The sequence below is a fragment of the Rhineura floridana genome, chromosome 5 (assembly GCF_030035675.1).
Source record: "Rhineura floridana isolate rRhiFlo1 chromosome 5, rRhiFlo1.hap2, whole genome shotgun sequence".
Classification (NCBI taxonomy): domain Eukaryota; kingdom Metazoa; phylum Chordata; class Lepidosauria; order Squamata; family Rhineuridae; genus Rhineura; species Rhineura floridana.
Genome location: NC_084484.1, coordinates 63529489 through 63547809, shown reverse-complemented (window position 1 = coordinate 63547809; position 18321 = coordinate 63529489). Strand labels below are relative to the sequence as shown.

Sequence of the window (18321 nt, the reverse complement as noted above, 5' to 3'; positions counted from 1 at the left end):
GTTTATTGTTAATTATAAGGAAGTTGAACTTTGCACCCAATACAACATTTTGTGCAATATAAGAGATGCTGAAGATTGCCTTGACACTTGTGACTATCCTCTGGAGAGCCTGTTTTGTTTTTGATAGAAAAATGGATCAGAACAACATTCTGTATTGCAAAACTATACATTTAGACTTTCTCTTTTTATTATTTTAACTTTCCAAGTCATTGAAATTTTGTGGATGAGCATATAGAATGGTGGCTTTTCTTTCTTAAATTCTCAGCTTCATTTGTGTTGTTCATTTACTTGATTTTTACTTGTGCAAGTAGTAAAGGAAGTGGGACCCTTCTTGTACCCTTTCAATAGTCCTAATGTTTTATCTGAAATTAATATTATCCATGCTGGCCACTCAAATGTGATGTACTGTTAAGATGAAATTTTAACTTGAGAAAGGTGCTAGTTAATATGAGGAAAAGAGAGAATTAAGGAATGAGGTGAGAATGTAAAATTAGCCTGCCAAGTAACTATGACATGGGCAGTGGGAGTGAGGAAAAAAATGTCCCGAGCTTGAAGACTAATCAAGTAGGTGATATCAGGAGGCATCTTTCAGATTCACATGGTTGTATCCAATGAAGTTGTCTCCTTAGTGTAAGGACTTTCGCTTGCAGAATGTACCATTGGTCTCACCTGAAAGGTGATTTTCATAGGAGTGGGCCATCACTGCGGGTAATAGTTCCACCTATCGTGCGAAGGCAAGAATGTCTTTGAAGTCAAGACTAGGGGCGTCAGGCCCCTCCCACTCTCCAGTTCATTCGTAGCGAGTCTAAAAAGAGAAATTTAAAAATACAGGAACAAGGCCAACAGACCCGCCAGGAAAATAACACAATAGTCGCATGCATAATAACATGACTCTAACATAACAATATAACAGAACTAAAAGTCTTGACTTCACTCTTACATTTAAATATAATAGCGTAACAATAATATGTAACCCATTAGAAATATCTAGTCATCCTCCAACTGGGAGGGTCGTGATGGCCCACTCCTATGAAAATCACCTTTCAGGTGAGACCAATGGTACATTTTCCATAGGAGGTGGGCCATCACTACGGGATGTACCAAAGCAGCCCATACAGGGAGGGACCACCCACGTGTTAATCCTCATTAAGAACCTGTTGCAACACTCGTCTGCCGAAAGATGCGTCAGCAGAGGCATAACGATCAATTTTATAATGCCTTATAAACGAGTGTGGGGTAGACCAGACTGCAGCTCTACAAATATCGGCAACAGGAGCATTAGTGGCAAAGGCAGCCGAAGTGGCAGCTGACCTGGTAGAATGAGCCGTTATACTAGCTGGAACTGACAGCTTCAGAGACTCATATGCTAACGTAATACATGCCCTTAACCAACGGGATAAGGTAGGATTGGATACTTTATGCCCCATAGACCTTGGATGAACGGATACAAATAGAGACTCCGTCAAATCTCTTGGGTCCTAGACAGGTAGGTCTTGAGAGCCCTCCGGACATCTAACGAATGCCAAGCCTTCTCGAGAGGATGGGTAGGATTCGGGCAAAAGGAAGGCAAAACAATGGCCTGGTTGCAATGAAAAACTGAATCGACCTTGGGACGGAAGGAAGGATCAGTCTTCAGCACAACAGAGTCCTTATGGAATACGCAGAGGTGTCAAGCAGAAGACAATGCACCCAACTCCGAAACGCGTCTGGCAGACGTGACTGCGATCAGGAACAAGACCTTGAAGGACAGCATACATAGGGGCACAGTCCTGATGGGTTCAAACGGAGGGCGTTGCAAAGCCTGCAGAACTTTCGGCAAACTCCATGAGGGGAACCGATGGACAACAGCCGGAGATTGTAGGGCGACTCCCCTCAAAAATCGTTTGATGAATGGATGTGAGGAAATATGAACTCCAGGAGAGGACACTGAGAGGATGGACGACAGAGTAGACGCATGTCGACGTAGAGTGTTGGGTCGAAGTCCCATCATAAAGCCGCTATGGAGATATTGCAGCACCTGATGCATAGTGGCCTGAGATGGATCGTGGTGGTGGGACTGGCACCACTTGGAGAAAGCCACCCAGGTGTGTTGATAAATACGAGTGGTAGATGGTCTTCTCGAGGCCAAAATAATATCAATCACAGCGTCAGACAGTCCAGCTGACCTCAGATGTCCCCGTTCAAACGCCACGCTGTTAGATTGAGCCAAGTAGGGTCCTGGTGCCATACTGGACCCTGGGATAGAAGGTCTGGCCTGACTGGAATTGTCCAAGGATCCATCATTGACATTGCCAGAAGATCTGAGAACCACGGTCGGCGTGGCCAAAATGGTGCTATCAGAACCAGCTGTGCCCTCTCGGTTCGCGCCTTCCTCAAGGTTTTGGCTAACAATGGTATGGGAGGAAAGGCGTACAAGAGACCGTCTGGCCACGGTGTCGTCAGAGCATCCACTGCTTCCGCTGTTGAGTCCAGGTATCGGGCAAAGTACCTGGGAAGCTGGCAATTGCGACTGGAAGCAAACAGGTCGACTGAGAGGACGCCGAACCGACATTGGAGACGATGGAAAATGACTGGATGAAGTTTCCATTCTCCCGGAAAGACCTGTTGTCTGCTGAGCCAGTCTGCTGTCACATTCCAAATCCCTCTGAGATGTTCTGCTTTCAGGGATTGTAGATGTTGTTCTGCCCAGACAAAGATGAGGGAGGCTAAGTCCTGCAGAGGACGAGACCTGGTGCCCCCCTGTCTGTTCAAATGTGATTTTACACACATGTTGTCTGTTCGAATGAGCACATGGTCCAAAGGGAACAGAGACTGAAAATGAGGTAGAGCTAAGTGGACAGCCTTTAGCTCCAGCCACTTGATGCTTTGAGTTTGCTCTGCGGTGGACCAAACCCCTTGAACGTACTGGGAGTTGCAGTGGGCTCCCCAACCGATGAGGCTGGCATCCGTGGTTACAACGGTTCTGCGGGGTTCTCTGAACGACGTGCCCTTGGAGAGGTGTTGAACCTTGGCCCACCAGCGGAAGGAGAGGCGCAGTGCGGGGCTCAAATGAACTTTGCAATGGTTGGAGCTGGCAATGTCCTTTTGAAAGGGCAACAGAGTCCATTGAAGGTGCCGACTGTGGGCTCGAGCCCATGGCACAATGTGGATTGTAGAGATGAACATTCCGAGCGTTCTGGCGAGAAGCATGACGTCTGCGGATGCTTGTTGCATCAGGGACCTTGCGATGCTTGTGATGGCAGTGATGCGATCTGGAGCCAAGAATACCATAGCCTGTAGGGTGTCCAGCATTGCCCCTAGATGTAAGAGGCGTTGTGTTGGTTGGAGATGGCTTTTGTCGAAGTTGACAAGCCAGCTGTAGGCCTGCAAAACATTGAGGGTGATCGTTAAATGATGATGAGCCAGCTCCTCAGACTTGGCCCGTATTAGCAGATCATCCAGATATGGGTAGAGATGAACCCCTTGGGTCCGGAGATAAGCCACTAGGATGAGTAGCACTTTGGTAAACACTCTTGGAGCAGAGGAGAGGCCGAATGGCATCGCTCTATATTGAAAGTGCTGGTGGCCAAAAGCAAACCGAAGAAACTTTCTGTGGGCTATGCAAATGGGTACATGGAGATACGCTTCCTTAAGGTCGATAGAAGCCAGGAAGTCTCCTTCATGCAGACTCTCCGAAATAGAATGGAGTGATTCCATTTTGAACCTGCGATATGTTACAAAATGGTTGACAAACTTGAGGTCCAATACCGCCCTCCATGATAGATCTCGTTTTGGCACAGCAAATAGGAGGGAGTACACCCCTTCTGACCTCTCAGTTGTGGGGACTGGCTCTATTGCCGCTATGTCCAAGAGGTAGTGTATAGCTGTCTGCATGATTCTGTGCCTGGCTGGTGCTCTTGGGCAGGGGGACGGATGGAATCTGTCTGATGGGGTTGCCCAAAACTCTATGGCATAGCCATAACTGAAAAGCTCCCTGATCCAGGAGACCGTAGTGAGGCGCAGCCAACGGTCTCCAAAATGAAGTAATCTGCCACCAACGGGAAGTGTGTTAATACTGCTTGCGTTGGCGAGGACCTCCCCTATATGAGTACGATGAGTTGCCCCTGCACCCTTGGTACTGACCTCTGCCCTGGAAGCATCGGTTCCAGGAGCCCCTGAATGAAGTGGGGTCATAGGATCTGAAGTCGCGGCCTCGTCCTCCTGGCCGCGTTCCTCGAAAGGGCTGGTTAGTACAGAAGAAAGGAAATCGCCTGAAAGGCCTGTGGTCGATGTTCTTGACAGTGGCCAGAACCGGTTTGTGGGCGTCTTTGGGATCAACCAGCACTGCCTTTAGAGCTTCCTCGCCGAAGAGTAAAGATCCGGAGTAAGGAGCCCTGGACAGATTCATTCTGGCCGCTGAATCAGCCTGCCAGTGGCGAAGCCAGAGGGTCCGTTGCGCGACTATCTGAGCCGTCATGGCTCGTGCCCCCAATTGAGTGGCATCGGCCACAAAAGCTGCTGTCTTACGCAACTTTATCAGTGACCTTCTGAGGGCGACAGGATCAGGGTTAGTGTCCTCTAGAAGATCATCCAGCCACATCATAGCTGCTCTGGAGAAAATGGAGGCCGAAGCGGAGGCACGCATGGAGAGAGCAGTGGCCTCGTGATTTTTTCGGAGGGCGAAGTCTATTCGTCGCTCAGTAGTGTCCTTTAGTTGGGATTCCCCTTCCCTGGGCAAGAGAGAACGTGAAACGAGGCGAGCGATTGGTTCATCTATGCCAGGGACGTCTAACTTAGTGGCAAAGTCCGGAGCTAGGGCGTAAAACCTGTCAGCCAGGTTCTTGAAGTGGCGAGATTGTAATGGGTGAGCCCATTCTTCAGAGGCCAATTTGGCAATCGGGTCCGGCACCGGGATGTAATGTTCAGTAGGTGCAGGGGATTTGAGAACCTTGGCCCCCTTGATAGCTGGGGTGGAGGAAGTTGAAGGCGCAGTCTGGATACCAAGGGTATTAACTACCCTGCGTGCCAGGGGCTGATAGTCTGAGGCATTAAACAAGCGATACGATGTATCCTCCTCATGATCTGAATATTCGCTCCAGTCATCTCCTTCAACGTGGTCAGTGAAGGTTGACTCCTCCGCATACGAGGCTTCGTCAATGCATCTGCCTCTGGCTACATCAAAGGGGTTAGGTGAACAGGAAGGATGAGCTTCATGACACGCACGTTGGTCCATGTTGAGTTGAGGTATGGCAGGAACTTGTGGTGGTGACTGCATTTGGGTGAAAAAAGCCAGCATGGCTTGAAGTTGGGAGAGGAAATCAGGGGACGGCAGCAGCCCAGTTGTGGCAGATGTTTGTGCCTGAGTGGCTATTGGAGGAGATGTTTGGGATGGTAAAACGGAGGGAGGCTGGTTAGGCGAAAGCTGAGTAGGGAAGCCAGTAAAATCTTCCTCGTCAGAGGAAGCAGCAGGGGAATGAAATATATCGCTTATGTGTGCCTGAGTTGCTGTGGTAGTGGTGGGGGTTGGCACAGAGGCATAGCGTGGCCGCTTTGGTTTGCTATGGCTTGAAAGATGTTTTGTCTTAGCCATTGCTTTAACATGCTTAGACTTAGTCGCCTTAGAGTGTTGCGGCTGGGCTGTTTGTGACATGTCTGGCTGATCTGGCATCATATTGGCTGATTGCGACATGCCTGGCTGTTCTGCCATCTTATATTAACTTGGGTGCAGTACACGGCCACAGAGGGGGCAGGATGTAAAGACCCGAACTGGCACAGTGTACGACCACAGAGGGGGTAGGATACACTGGCAGATGGCTAAGTGCACGGCCACAGAGGGGGCAGGATGCACTGTGGTATCAGCGTTAGTATAATATAGACTGTATTTTAGGCTTGGTACACGGCCACAGAGGGGGCAGGATGTACAAAATATAGTTCAGATTAGTGCTTTAGGCTGGATTTAGGCGTGGTACACGGCCACAGGGGGCAGGATGTACAGAATATAATTCAGATTTAATACAGGGCAGCCACTGAAATTAAAGCTCCAGCCTTAATAATACAGTCACAGTAAAGCTGTATGAGTCAGCCACAGAAATTAAAGCTCCAGCCTTGCTGATACAGTCGCATTAGATTTGTGTGAATCAGCCACTAAATTAAAGCTCCAAACTTGAGGTACAATCACAGTAAATTCGTGTGTAAGTAAGCCCTGTGTAAGTCTGTCTACAGCCCACATACAACACACATACAGATAGCCTGCAGGGAAGGTATCCGTTGGTTAATAAAGTGGTAACAAAAAGGGCGGGAAATTTGAATCCAACAAAAATGGCGCCCGGAAAAAAGAGCAGGAAAAAATATCCAAAAATGGCGGAGGGAGAAGAAGCAATGGCGGCCGTCTGGAAACGAACTGGGGGAAGGGCTGCCCAGCACAGTCTCGCAGGAGGAGCCGCGGGGCCGATAGTCGCACTTGCGGCTCTAAAAAACCCCAAGAAGGAGACTGCCGAGAGAAGCCTGTGTCGGGAGAAGCAGCAGGAGGTAAGCCGCTGTCGCCGCCGAGTACAGAGCTCTCCGCGGTGAAAATTAAAGACACGGAGAGAGAGGGAGAACGAGAGCCGTAGCAACAGGCTCCGGTGAGGCAGTACTCCGGCAGGCTAAAGTTGGGCGTCGGGGAAAAAGAAAGGCAGGGAGCCGCAGCCGCAAGCTCCCGCCCGGGTTAGAACCGCAGCCGCGGTCTCTCCAAGAGCTCCTAGAGTGCTGCTTGAGACAGCGCTTAAAGGAAAAAATAAATCCGCGAGCTCCCGATGGATGCAAAAGAGCCAGGGGGGAAAGCTCAAAAGCGGCCAAAAAAAAAGGAAGAGAACCGCAGCCGCGGTCTCCACAAAAACAGGAAAAAGAAGGACTTGGAGACAAATACAGAAAACAGATACGAGAGACTTAGCTACGCTATAGATCCAATCTTGTTCGTACGAAGGCAAGAATGAACTGGGGAGTGGGAGGGGCCTGACGCCCCTAGTCTTGACTTCAAAAACATTCTTGCCTTCGCACGATAGGTGGAACTATTACCCGTAGTGATGGCCCACCTCCTATGGAAAATGGAACTGCCCCTTCCTCTCCTCCCCCAAATCTATTCTGGCTGCCCACCACCAACCTTCCAAAGCAGATTTGGGGGATGGGGGAGGGGGAAGAGGAAGGGGAAGTTCCTTGCATTAGCAGGATAACTTTGTTGGATACAACCCATTTGTGTAATGTTTCTGTGTTGCAAAAAATGTGTGTCAGTTTTCTGGAAATGCATGTTGTATTCTTAAGCCAAGAACAAAGGGAGCTGGCAGTATCTCCCTGGCCCAGACATCTCCTAAATAATTCTCAAGAATATAAGAGGCCTTGCACAGTGAAGTTGATGATGCTTGATGAATTGGGCTGCTGCCTATTTGGCACAACTGCCTTAAAACACTTAACTTGCTTTTATATTGTTGCTGCTACTTTACTTTTCCAACCATCTTCAACCTTCATTCATTCTGACTTTTGGGGTCCATTCGGATCCCCAGGTGCACTTTTCATTGTGTAATTTACACATAAGTAGACCTACAGGGGTGTCCTCCTAGGACATTGTCACAAATTTTAACCTGTACAACATCCCAAAATTTCAGCTAGTTACCACTTACTCTTTCCCTTCTGGATGCCACTGGGTCCAAAAATACCCCCGTTTACTCAATATGCATGGAGGCCAACTTCTACTGCTCAGAAAAATTCTACCTCCTCTGAATAAGTGTTTTTTTTTGCTCAAGGTTCTTTCATAGTGTCAAGCACACTTGTGGTGACCAACAAAAAGGGGGTCTCTGGGGTACAAGGTGACCCCATCTTTCCATTGGAAATCTCATTGGGGTCAGACAAGTGTGACTTTTTTTTAACACTCAGGATGAAGATTAATTTAATTCTGTAACTGTGGGCTGGTCCTCCTATTCAGGGTAAAAGCCAAAGAGAAGAACTTTTCAGTGAATACATAGAGTGTGTAGCCAATATTATTAAAAAAATTATAATAATCATGGTTTTTAAAAACTGTGTGCAAAGGCACACTGGGGGGTCAGTGGAAAGTGACTTCCCCCTTCTGCCTTCGGCAGCTCTACTCAAAAACCTCTCCTGAAGATTTGGGGATCTCCTTGAATGGGATGGGCTATGGAAAGGGAATTGCCAAAAATCAGCAGGGGCACCTTTGGTGAGGGGAGATCCTGCTGGTCACTGGTGCATTTGGCAACCCTCCTTTCCCTGCAGCTCCACACACCACAGCCCACCCCCTTCAAGAAGGCCTCAAACTCTCTGGAGAGGTTTTTCTAGGGGCTGCTTTCTGGAGGAGGAAAGAGCAGGAAATTTCACCTTCTGCTAGCACTTCTCCGGATCCAAGCCAGTGTTTCTTAACTGCAGTTAACTAATTTGTTTTTGTACTTTAACTCCTGTTGATGATTGAAGTATATTTTTTACAATATTTGACCAGTCAATTAGCCAAATCATTTTTGACCATTCAAATGCTTAATCCCGGTATTAAGCTAGATATGTGTGTTGCATGTTTGTATATGCATAATGTACAGAAATGTAAGAGGGGATGATAGATGGAAAGCACTTCAGTCCATATAAGCTAAGACACAGATGGGGAGTGAGGTGGATTGTTGAGATGTGGGAGTTCCCAGCCTGCCTCTGCTTGGGGGAGGGAGAATTTGTAATTACAAACAGGAACATATCTATAAATGGGGCATGCCAAAGATAGGACTTCAACATTTTAATGATCCTTAAACTGGAGAGATTTCCAGGGACAGTCAGTGACACATCTCCACTTGCAGAACATGAGGGCAGGGTGATATGAAAGACACCACGTGGTATTAGGAATCTGTAGATTTTGGGGCGATTTGTGAGTGCATTGTAGATAGTAGTTAGAAATGCTTAGACTCAAGCCTGCCTCTGTAAATCATAGTATCTGCTTTGAAAGTGCTGCCAAACAGTGCTGGGATTAGCTGTGGTTACTTGGTGGTGAGGGAAACTGCTGCTGCAAATGCCCCAAGGAACCTTCTTTATCATGGGTGTATGGATGCGTGTGTGGGCATTTAAAGCAAGTTCTGGAAATAGGCCTTGATGCTACCTTGTAAAAGACACCATCTTCATTTAGCCTGGCTGCCTTGTGCATTTGACGAAAGCTTCAGAAGCAGATTGGATCACCAGTGCGTGCTGATTTTCTGAACTAGTTTTTTAACCGAATTACCTAGATTTTGAAGATTACTTTGAAATGGCCAACACATTACTTTGAAATGGCCAACATTCAGTGACCCACAACTGGGTCTTTGAATGGCTGCTCTTATGGGTGCTGTCCTTGAGGAGATAATGGGTTTTGGAAATAATGTTGATAAAAATAAAAGCATTACTCACTGCTTGGTTCACATCTCTCCATCTGCCACTTCAACACTGGCAATTAGTCATTTGCATTAAGCTTTTTGCTAAAGTATGCTAATAAATTTTCTAATTATTTTACCTGTAGAATAAGCTATCTATACTAACAAAGTGTAGCTTTATTGTGAACCTGAGGACTGAACCAGATGTGGCACAGAAAATCGAAGATGAGATTTTGCATTTTCTAAAAGAAAAACAAAAAACACATATATTGCATATATATACACACACACACTTTGGTTTGTATAGGAGAGGGTTGTTTTTTAAAAAATTCTGTACCATGTTTTATGGTGCCAATTTTTTTTTTCAGAGGAAGGTTGGAAAATGGCATGCAGATGGATTAACCCATCAAAATTGGAGCGCCCCCCCCCTCATCCAGCTGCTTTCAACTTCAAAACACAATCTGGAAATCCAATCACAGATCTGCCAAGTTGCATCTGTTTCTGCTCATGGCACATGCTGCTTCTAAAAAGTGTTTAGTTGGACTATGGTCACATTCACACCATACATTTATTCCACTATTACTCCACTTTAAACAGCCACAGCTTCTCCCATAGAATCCTGTAGTTTGTGAAGGACGCTGAGAGTTGTTAGCTGAAACCCCCTAGTCTCCTCACAGAGCTACATTTCTCAGAGTTCTCTGGGAAGAGGGATTGATTGTTAAACCACCTGGAGAATTATAGGGGAATAAGGGGTCTCCTAACAGCTCTCAGCACCCTTCACAGACTACCCTTCCCAGGATTCTTTGAGGGTCGCCATGGCTGTTTAAAGTGGAATAGTGGAATAAATGTATAGTTTGAATGTAGCCTGTGTAGGTGCTGTCACATGCGGCCATATGTTGAGTTTTCAGTGAATGTTGTTCTCTTTGTTACAGTCTTTGGAGGAAGTGTGTGATCTGTTGCATGCTGCACCATTCCAGAATATTTTACCAAGAGTTCATGTCAAAGGTATGTTTTCTTACTGTGACCTACCAACCTAAATGCTCACCAAGGGCTCATTAAATCTCCTGGTTGTGCTGCCTGGGACAGAAAAAACAGGGGTCCTAATGGGCCACAGTATATGTCTGCCACTGGTTTAGTGAGTTACAAATTTTGGAGGTCTTCTGTGAAGCTTGCACAGTAAGGTTAAGTCTTCCACACTGAAATCATGGGAATTACACGTTTTGATAAGCGCTGTGCTGAAAGTGCTGTGTGACTTACCACTTGGGAAGATACTTGTTTTCAGCACAGTACAGTGTTTCTCCATCTCTTCGCAGTGCTAGCAGATTTTGCCTGTTGACCCCCCCAAATAACATTCCCATTGGTTTGCCAACTGCAGCTAAACAGTCATCCCCACTCTTGCTTAAAAGCAGACAACTGTAATCTCAGTAGACAGCCAGGAAATTGGCTGGGATCACTGCCAGTTGAGTTCTCTCACTTTCCACAGAACATTTCCTCCTTGCAAATGATGTATAAACCAATGCCTCTTAAAAACTGTAAAAACAAGTTTTGCTATACGTAAAATTCCATTCCCTGGAGTTTGGCATTTTGTGTGACAAGATTTATCTTAATTGATTTTAATGTATGTGGGAAGAAAATTATGTTTGAACACAGTAGTTTTGTTTGAAGAGTCAAGTAAGCAGCTCCCACTGAGAATGTCCTGCTGTTTATTTTTTTCAGTTGAAGAAAACTATGGCAAAGGAATAAATCAAGCAAAATGCAGGCTGAAGCAGCAGGAAACTCTCTTGACCCTTGAATATTTCCTTTAACTTAAGCACTAGGTGCTTTACGGGTCTTGCTTGTTTTTTGTTTTTGATGAGGTTTTATGGTACTGTATTTTGTTGTTCTATAGGTTTTCTCGTTGTTAGCCTCCTTGGGCACATAATATAGAAAATTGGGATAATAGAAGTAATACAATTAATACATAATAATAAATTGGAACAATGCAAAGGTGTATCTCTTTTAGCATTACTTCCCTGTTGGTTAAAAAAATCACTTTGTCTCATTCCAGAGGGTGAAAGACTTGATGCTAAAATGAAAAGACTAGAATCAAAATATGCTCCACTCCACCTTGTTCCATTAATTGAAAGACTAGGAACACCTCAGGTACAGCCTTCACTTTTTAAACAGTATTATGCAAACATTTCACAATACAAGGAAAGAGAGACCTTGACATCAATTTCTTTGCAATTAGGGGTGGATGCAGCAGCTTTTGGGGGTGCATAGCTGATCGCTAAATGTTAGGAGACTGTGCCATAGAGCTATTTACTTCAGGTAGAGTAATGTAACTACCAGAACATAGGATTTTCACAGGGGGGACTCACAATTCAGATTTCAGGGAACCAGTTGACATGCTCCGTAATCTTTAACAGAAACCATTTGTTCTGTTATGATTCACTGAACAAAGCAGAGAAAATCCAGAGGGGATTTGAATGAAGCAGCTACTTTTGATCTGAACTGTGATGAAATACTGGTTTCCAGAAAATAGCTCTTATTTAAATTGCATTCTTCTTGTGTGTGAGAAAGATCCCTTTAGTAGTATTGCTAAGCGAGTGTCAGTGTCTTGAGCCATTTTATTTGAGAGTGCTTATCTTGTGTAGTGCGAATGACTCTGTTTCGGTGTGCAGACTCAGAAGCAGAGAAACAAGAAACTTCCAGCAGTTGTTCATAAAGCTTATCCACCGGTTTTCCAGAGCAATTTTCTTCCTTTATGGTCTGACATAATGTTCTTTTTGGTTGCAACCATAGCAAATTGCCATTGCAAGAGAAGGAGACTTATTGACCAAGGAGCGCCTCTGCTGTGGGCTATCTATGTTTGAAGTCATCTTAACCAGGATCCGGACATTCCTCGATGATCCAATCTGGCGTGGCCCTCTCCCCAGCAATGGTGTGATGCATGTGGATGAGTGTGTGGAATTTCACCGCCTATGGAGTGCAATGCAGTTTGTGTACTGTATTCCTGTGGGGACACATGAATTTACTGTGGAGTATGTATCCAAGTGTTTGCTCAGGTCCTGTGTCTCTGTTATATGTATTTCACCAGCTAGGCATGAATACATCCAAGAAAATTATGAGATAAATTTAGAATTTCTGATCACACAGCAAACAGAGAAGGAAAGCAACCAGGGAAGGGAGTCTGTGATGTGACCACATAGCTAATATCTTACTAAAATTTAAAATGTGCACTTCAAATTCGTTTTCATCAATGTAGCAGCCCTAACATAATCTCCACAGTGGTGCCCTGATATTAGCCCTATGGAAGTCTCAGGAAACCTGTAGTAGTTGTTTTCTAATTATTACTAAATCCATCTTGGGTTCGTTTTGTTTCAGTTTTTTAGCAGTTGTGTTATTGCCAGTCATTGGCTTGTTCTTCAGAATTAGGGGAAGATGAGGGTACATGGGGTGGCATGTAGCTTTCCTAGCTAGGTAACGCTATAGCTGCTACTTTTGTTGTACTGTGCGATAGCATAAATTTTGGAATGACTGGATAGATCATTACATGCTGCTTATCCTAGATCCATAATAATTTGTAAGGTGTTTCTCTAAACATCTAGGCCTCTTAACATAGTTAAGTGCTTTCAAAGTTCAGGGTGTCACCTTGATTTGTCCTAGTGAATTTAATAATACCATTTTCTATACAATTTGCTTCACAGACAGTGTTTCGGAGATGGGTTGCACTGGGCTGGCTGTATGATTATTGTGCTTTTGGGGCAACAGCGTCGGTTTGATGTGCTGGATTTCTGCTACCACTTATTGAAAGTACAGAAACATGATGGCAAAGATGAAGTCATAAAGAATGTGGTATGTTGACAGAAGTAGTCCCTATTTCTCATCCTGTCTGTTTTGCTTTTGACATAGGAAACTTAACTTAAAACACACTGACATATGTATGTTTTCTCTAAAATTTACTGGGACATTAGTGTTACCTGGCCTTTTTCCTAACGGTGCCATTTTGGTTTTGCAGCCTTTGAAGAAAATGGTGGAGAGAATCCGCAAGTTCCAGATCCTGAATGATGAGATCATTGCTATATTGGACAAGTATTTGAAATCTGGTGATGGAGAAGGCACACCAGTGGAACATGTCCGCTGCTTCCAGCCTCCCATTCACCAGTCATTGGCCAGCAACTAGGAAAGATCCACTTTTCTGCTTTCCTTTTAGAAGCAGTACACAGTGCACCATGTTGCCAGGCAAGATTTGACGGATAACGGAGATTATCTTGACCATCACTGTTTTCTAGTATTGCCTGAGCCTTCTGCTAGGAGCAGGTCTTCACTTTCATTTCCAAGCACAATAACTGTACACAATTCTGTTTTTTAGACTACTTTTTATATACTTTTGATAAAAGGCTTTGGAATGTAACCTATTTTTAGTTTTAAAATCCTTTGCATTTCTCTAGCTGTTGTAATCATTTTAGAGAGGTTTGATGCATTGGATCTTTCTTCACTTGTCTAAACTATTAGCAAAAATGAAAAGTTACCCTTTTTAGGGGGCGTCTTTTTTGTAATTTTCTTGTATAAGAGAAACATTATGCTGCTTTGCTAGCCTTTACAGAAAACTCCTTATTTTGCAACTCCACGAGTGTCTTTAATCACTGGACTGCTCCCTCTGGCAATGTCCATGCTCCCAATACATTGTCGTCTTTGGAAATACAGGTTTTAAGGGGACATTTTAAAAACAAGACTATAAGGAAGCAATTAATGTTTTTAATGTGTAGAGAGTCTGTTCATACATTTAGACGTAGCTACTCTTGCTGCTGCTTTTTTAGCTTAAAATACAAAATGGAGAGATCTGAATACCATTTTCCACATTGGAAGCAGACAAAGCAGCAGCATGAGTCACTTTACAAATAAATATAGAACATACTTTGGTTTGATAGAATTTAGAATTATACCCTTTTCAAGTTTTTTTGTTCATTCTTAGAAAAGGACTCTAAAGTTCATAACACTTAGCTCTTTCTAATGCTAAGCTTGAATATTTATAATTTTACTTTGTGAATCATGGGTCAGTAGTTTACTTCTGAAACTAATTTCTGAATTAAAACATGTTAAAGGCAACTATGGATGTAAGAGTCACTCTTGTCAAGTTCTGATCTAGTGAGCGGAAGTGCTGTTTGAAAATTGCCCTTTTACTGTTACAAGGGACTACCACTCACTCCCATAAGTCTGATATCCAACATTTTATGCAGTCCATTTGTGTGTGTTCCTGTGAGTTGTAATCTTGCATTATTTTGCTCAGAAGACATACCAGCCACATTGCAGGCTCAGTTTAAAAGTTATGGCGTATATGTTAAAAATAAAGCTGGAATTCCCAGCATCTTCCTCCTATGTGAGAAAACAAAATCACTTTGGCTTCTGTTTTGGCCCTCTCCTCTCGGACTGGATTTTGGGAAGAAGAAATAATAATGTTCTATCACCATAATTCAGACGGTGCTGTTCTGATAGCTTTCAAAATGATGTTAAACAACCCCTAAGGCTTTAGGTTGTGTCCTGAAACTGTTTGAAATGATCTTCCTCTCATGTTTTTGTACATGGTTTTAAAATGCTACTTGTTTTACAAGTAATGGCTGCCATGTATTTCACCAGGATGCAAGTTCTCTATTTATTGAGAATGTACTTTTAATGGGAAAAGGTGAAGAGGTCATTTTCCCAAAACCATGCCTGACCGCCCACCCACTGATTGGATGACAGGTGGGAGGGTAGGGTTAAATCTTGCTCAGTGTGGCAGGGTTGAATGCAAACCTCTTGTTGATGCAGGACTGGGTTTGCTTCGAAGTCTTGTTAAAGTGAAAGACTTTCAAACAGTCCAGCAGTGCTCTTTGAAGTTCTCATAATGGGGGGCTTCAAAGCATGGCATCACCTGTCAAAGCCTTACCCACCTGTCAAATTTGACTCACCAGGGCGGGGAGATAAAAATCTGGCCTGCTGCCTAGTAAAGGTTTCCCACCTAAGTTTTAGCGAAAAGTTGCTTAGGTTGTCTTAGACTATCACAGCAAAGCAGTAGTAAAAACCAAGAACGCATAATAGCTGTGAAGGCTAAAATTGAAAGGGTGTCTCATTCAATACCATCACTACTCTTCTTTAATAGTTACTGAAGCTGTTTTTACTTTTCAAAACACTTGAGCAGTGTAAAGCTGTTTTCTCAGGTATTCATACCAGCATATTCTTAAAAGCACTCTATACTGCAGAGCATACAAAACCATTGATACATTTACTTTCACATTGCTTTTCACTTTCACAGGGCATTTACCAACATTGTTGCAAAACTATTGAATTCATATTTTTTTCCTGTCATTTTTATGATTTGGAATGCAACTGAAACATGAGCCTAAGCATTCTTGCTGTTTCTGGTGGGAGTAGGCAGTGCTGTGCTTTTTGATGCCATGTCATTAACATGCCAACTGTCCATTCTTCTTTCAAAGACTGTAGTGTGACAATGCCCTGTTCATGTCTTCGCTAGGTTCAGTATTACTTTGTCTCCTTTTCCAGTGTAACAGGTCAACCTAAACTGTTTATACAACAAAATGAATATGCCATCTCCTGTTTTGTGCTTCCTTCTAGGTTAGCTGTAATAAAACTTCCAGGCATACTTGTATTTAAATGATACCAAACAGTTTTATTGCAGCCTCATCCTGTGCCTACCAATAATTTGTTTTTGGCAGAGATCTAGACTTAACAGCTGCCCTCAACATTGTCCTGAAACCCACAAGTCTCTTAGCTGCCCCTGGATCTGGAAAATAGGGTGGTCTCTCTCTAAATAGGACTAACTAGGAACTATATTGGAGAGAATGGAAAGAAGGATGATAAAGGCACTATGTCACAGATTTCTCTCATTTGGAATATGGACAATGATTAGTGCTGACTTTCCTTTTAACTTTATAGGGTGGTGGTTAAAGTTACAGCTGGTTAATGCAGGTGAAGTGCTTTGACCATCTAAAAAGCATTGCAGAAATGATTAGCCATAGCTGGTTTGTTAAAAGCAGAATTCTTCCTCTATAAGAGGGAGGGGAGAAAGCACACAATAAACCATAGTTATATCTTAATGGGGCCCATATGTCTGTTTACACAAATGAGTATGTGTAAACAATGCATCATATAAAAAGGAACCTCATTATGGGTTTTCTTCTGCGAAGTGGCATTTACAAGCAGGACACAGGACCTGCTTTTTTAATTTGTTTGTCATCAGTACAGACACTCGGAGTTGCAGCACATGGTTCTTTGTGGTATTTATACAATTATCATATGATACCCCTAGTCTGTTATCTCAGTAATGTGTGAATTAAAACCTATTCCATACATTGAAAACAAGGAACTTAAATTGAGGGAAGTAGCACAAAGAGATGGCTGTGTATGTCAGTCAATTTACATCTCACTCATGCAGAAATAAAGCATTTTATTTGTTAAAATTGTCATTAGTGCAATAAATCTTAAACCGAAATTTGATATTTACATGTTCTCACAACTTAGCAAAACGTGTTTTGAGGTCCTTTAGTAGTTTTTTAAAATGAAAAGTAAGACAAATAAATATTCACCACTGTTCTTGATCCAAGCTAGTCAAACCTAAAAAAGATTGTCTCTACATACTGTGTAAAATACATTGTTTGTGACAAGCACTTAAAAATGACAATCCACAACAAAACACAGTTACAGAATTGCTCTTTTCTTAAGGTGCTGCCAGGTTTCCATTTCTCCTAGAAGACACTCCCTCTGTGGATTGTAGATCACCTACTCTGCTTCCACTTTCTTCATCATTAAAGCGTTCATATGTGTTTGGCAAAGAGCCATTTATTCCTCTGTCATTTTTATGTAAAGACACAGGCAAGTTGGCTAGGGTGAAGTTGACATCCTTAAAGGCATGCAATAAAAATATTCCCACTATTATAGTGAGAAAGCCACTAACAGTGCCAATAATGTCATCAGCCGCCATGTGTTGCCACTCCTTGAAGAGGATAGCAGAACAGGTTAAAACAGATGTCGTGAAGAATACATAATATATTGGTGTTACAAGAGATGTGTTGAATATATCCAGGGCCCGATTTAAATAGTTGATCTGTGTGGTGACACAGACAACAAGGCTTAGCAGCAGAATCCAGAATAAAGGGTGTTTCAGCATAGGTTCTCCAGCAAAAAGTTCCTTTATAGCAATGCCCAAGCCTTTTACACAGGAAACAGACAAAGCTCCAATGACGGAGCAGATTGTAATATACACAAGAATGTTGGTTTGCCCATGCCGTGGTCCCACCACAAATATCATTATTAAGGATACAATGACAATGAAGGTTGCAAAGACCACAAAACCTGCAACATAAAAAAATCACATCAGCCACAATTTGCTCATATAGAGTAATAACATACACATGCTGAGGCTTTGGGAAACTGGAGTATGATTACCAGTACAACAATCTAAGCTAAAAATATGAATGTACTGAAAAAATCTGCCTATTAAAGCTGTTGCTTTAATAACTGATGCCAGTTTCAGTACCAGAAAACAGTAAACACTGTGCATTAAACAGCCTATGTATCTAATTGAAATTGATCAGGAATACTCAGGGCATCATATCTGTACAATGATACCTCAAGAAACCAATTATGTTTTAAAAGGAATCTGAAAAACCCAGCATCTCAGAGTTAACAATGCATAGGCTACCTCATAAAGGTGATGGGTCTGTCAATCAACACATTTGACAGTTAGCAATCTCTTGGTAAAGGCTGGAGAAACACATTCTACCGATGTAGCTACCTAGTTCCCAGTTTTGCAGCATTAATGCAGGTATGCAGTTTTAACACATGATTTTAGTAAATGTTATTGTTTTAATTACTAGTTTTTATGTAGTTTGTTTTTCATGTTAGTTTTTATTGGTATTTTTATTTATTTTAGATGGTCTTTTGTAAAGTGCTTAGAGATCTTTTGTTCAAGTAAGCAGTTTATAGAAATTTAAAA

At 43.2% G+C, this 18321-nt stretch overlaps 2 protein-coding genes across 5 annotated transcripts in view; one reads left to right on the top strand and one right to left on the bottom strand.

The window, feature by feature from the left end:
- Positions 1-16786, top strand: part of CYFIP1 (cytoplasmic FMR1 interacting protein 1) — a 94415-nt gene extending 77629 nt beyond the window's left edge. For both annotated transcript variants that reach the window (XM_061626964.1, XM_061626963.1), the window contains exons 27-31: positions 10280-10352; positions 11395-11489; positions 12132-12370; positions 13037-13184; positions 13348-16786. In XM_061626964.1, the coding sequence (XP_061482948.1) occupies positions 10280-10352; positions 11395-11489; positions 12132-12370; positions 13037-13184; positions 13348-13512 (720 nt within the window). In that variant the 3' untranslated portion in view covers positions 13513-16786. The remainder of the gene's footprint in view (positions 1-10279; positions 10353-11394; positions 11490-12131; positions 12371-13036; positions 13185-13347) is intronic.
- NIPA2 (NIPA magnesium transporter 2) overlaps positions 16754-18321 on the bottom strand; it is a 36170-nt gene continuing 34602 nt past the window's right edge. For all 3 annotated transcript variants that reach the window (XM_061626965.1, XM_061626967.1, XM_061626966.1), the window contains exon 6: positions 16754-17678. In XM_061626965.1, the coding sequence (XP_061482949.1) occupies positions 17044-17678 (635 nt within the window). In that variant the 3' untranslated portion in view covers positions 16754-17043. The remainder of the gene's footprint in view (positions 17679-18321) is intronic.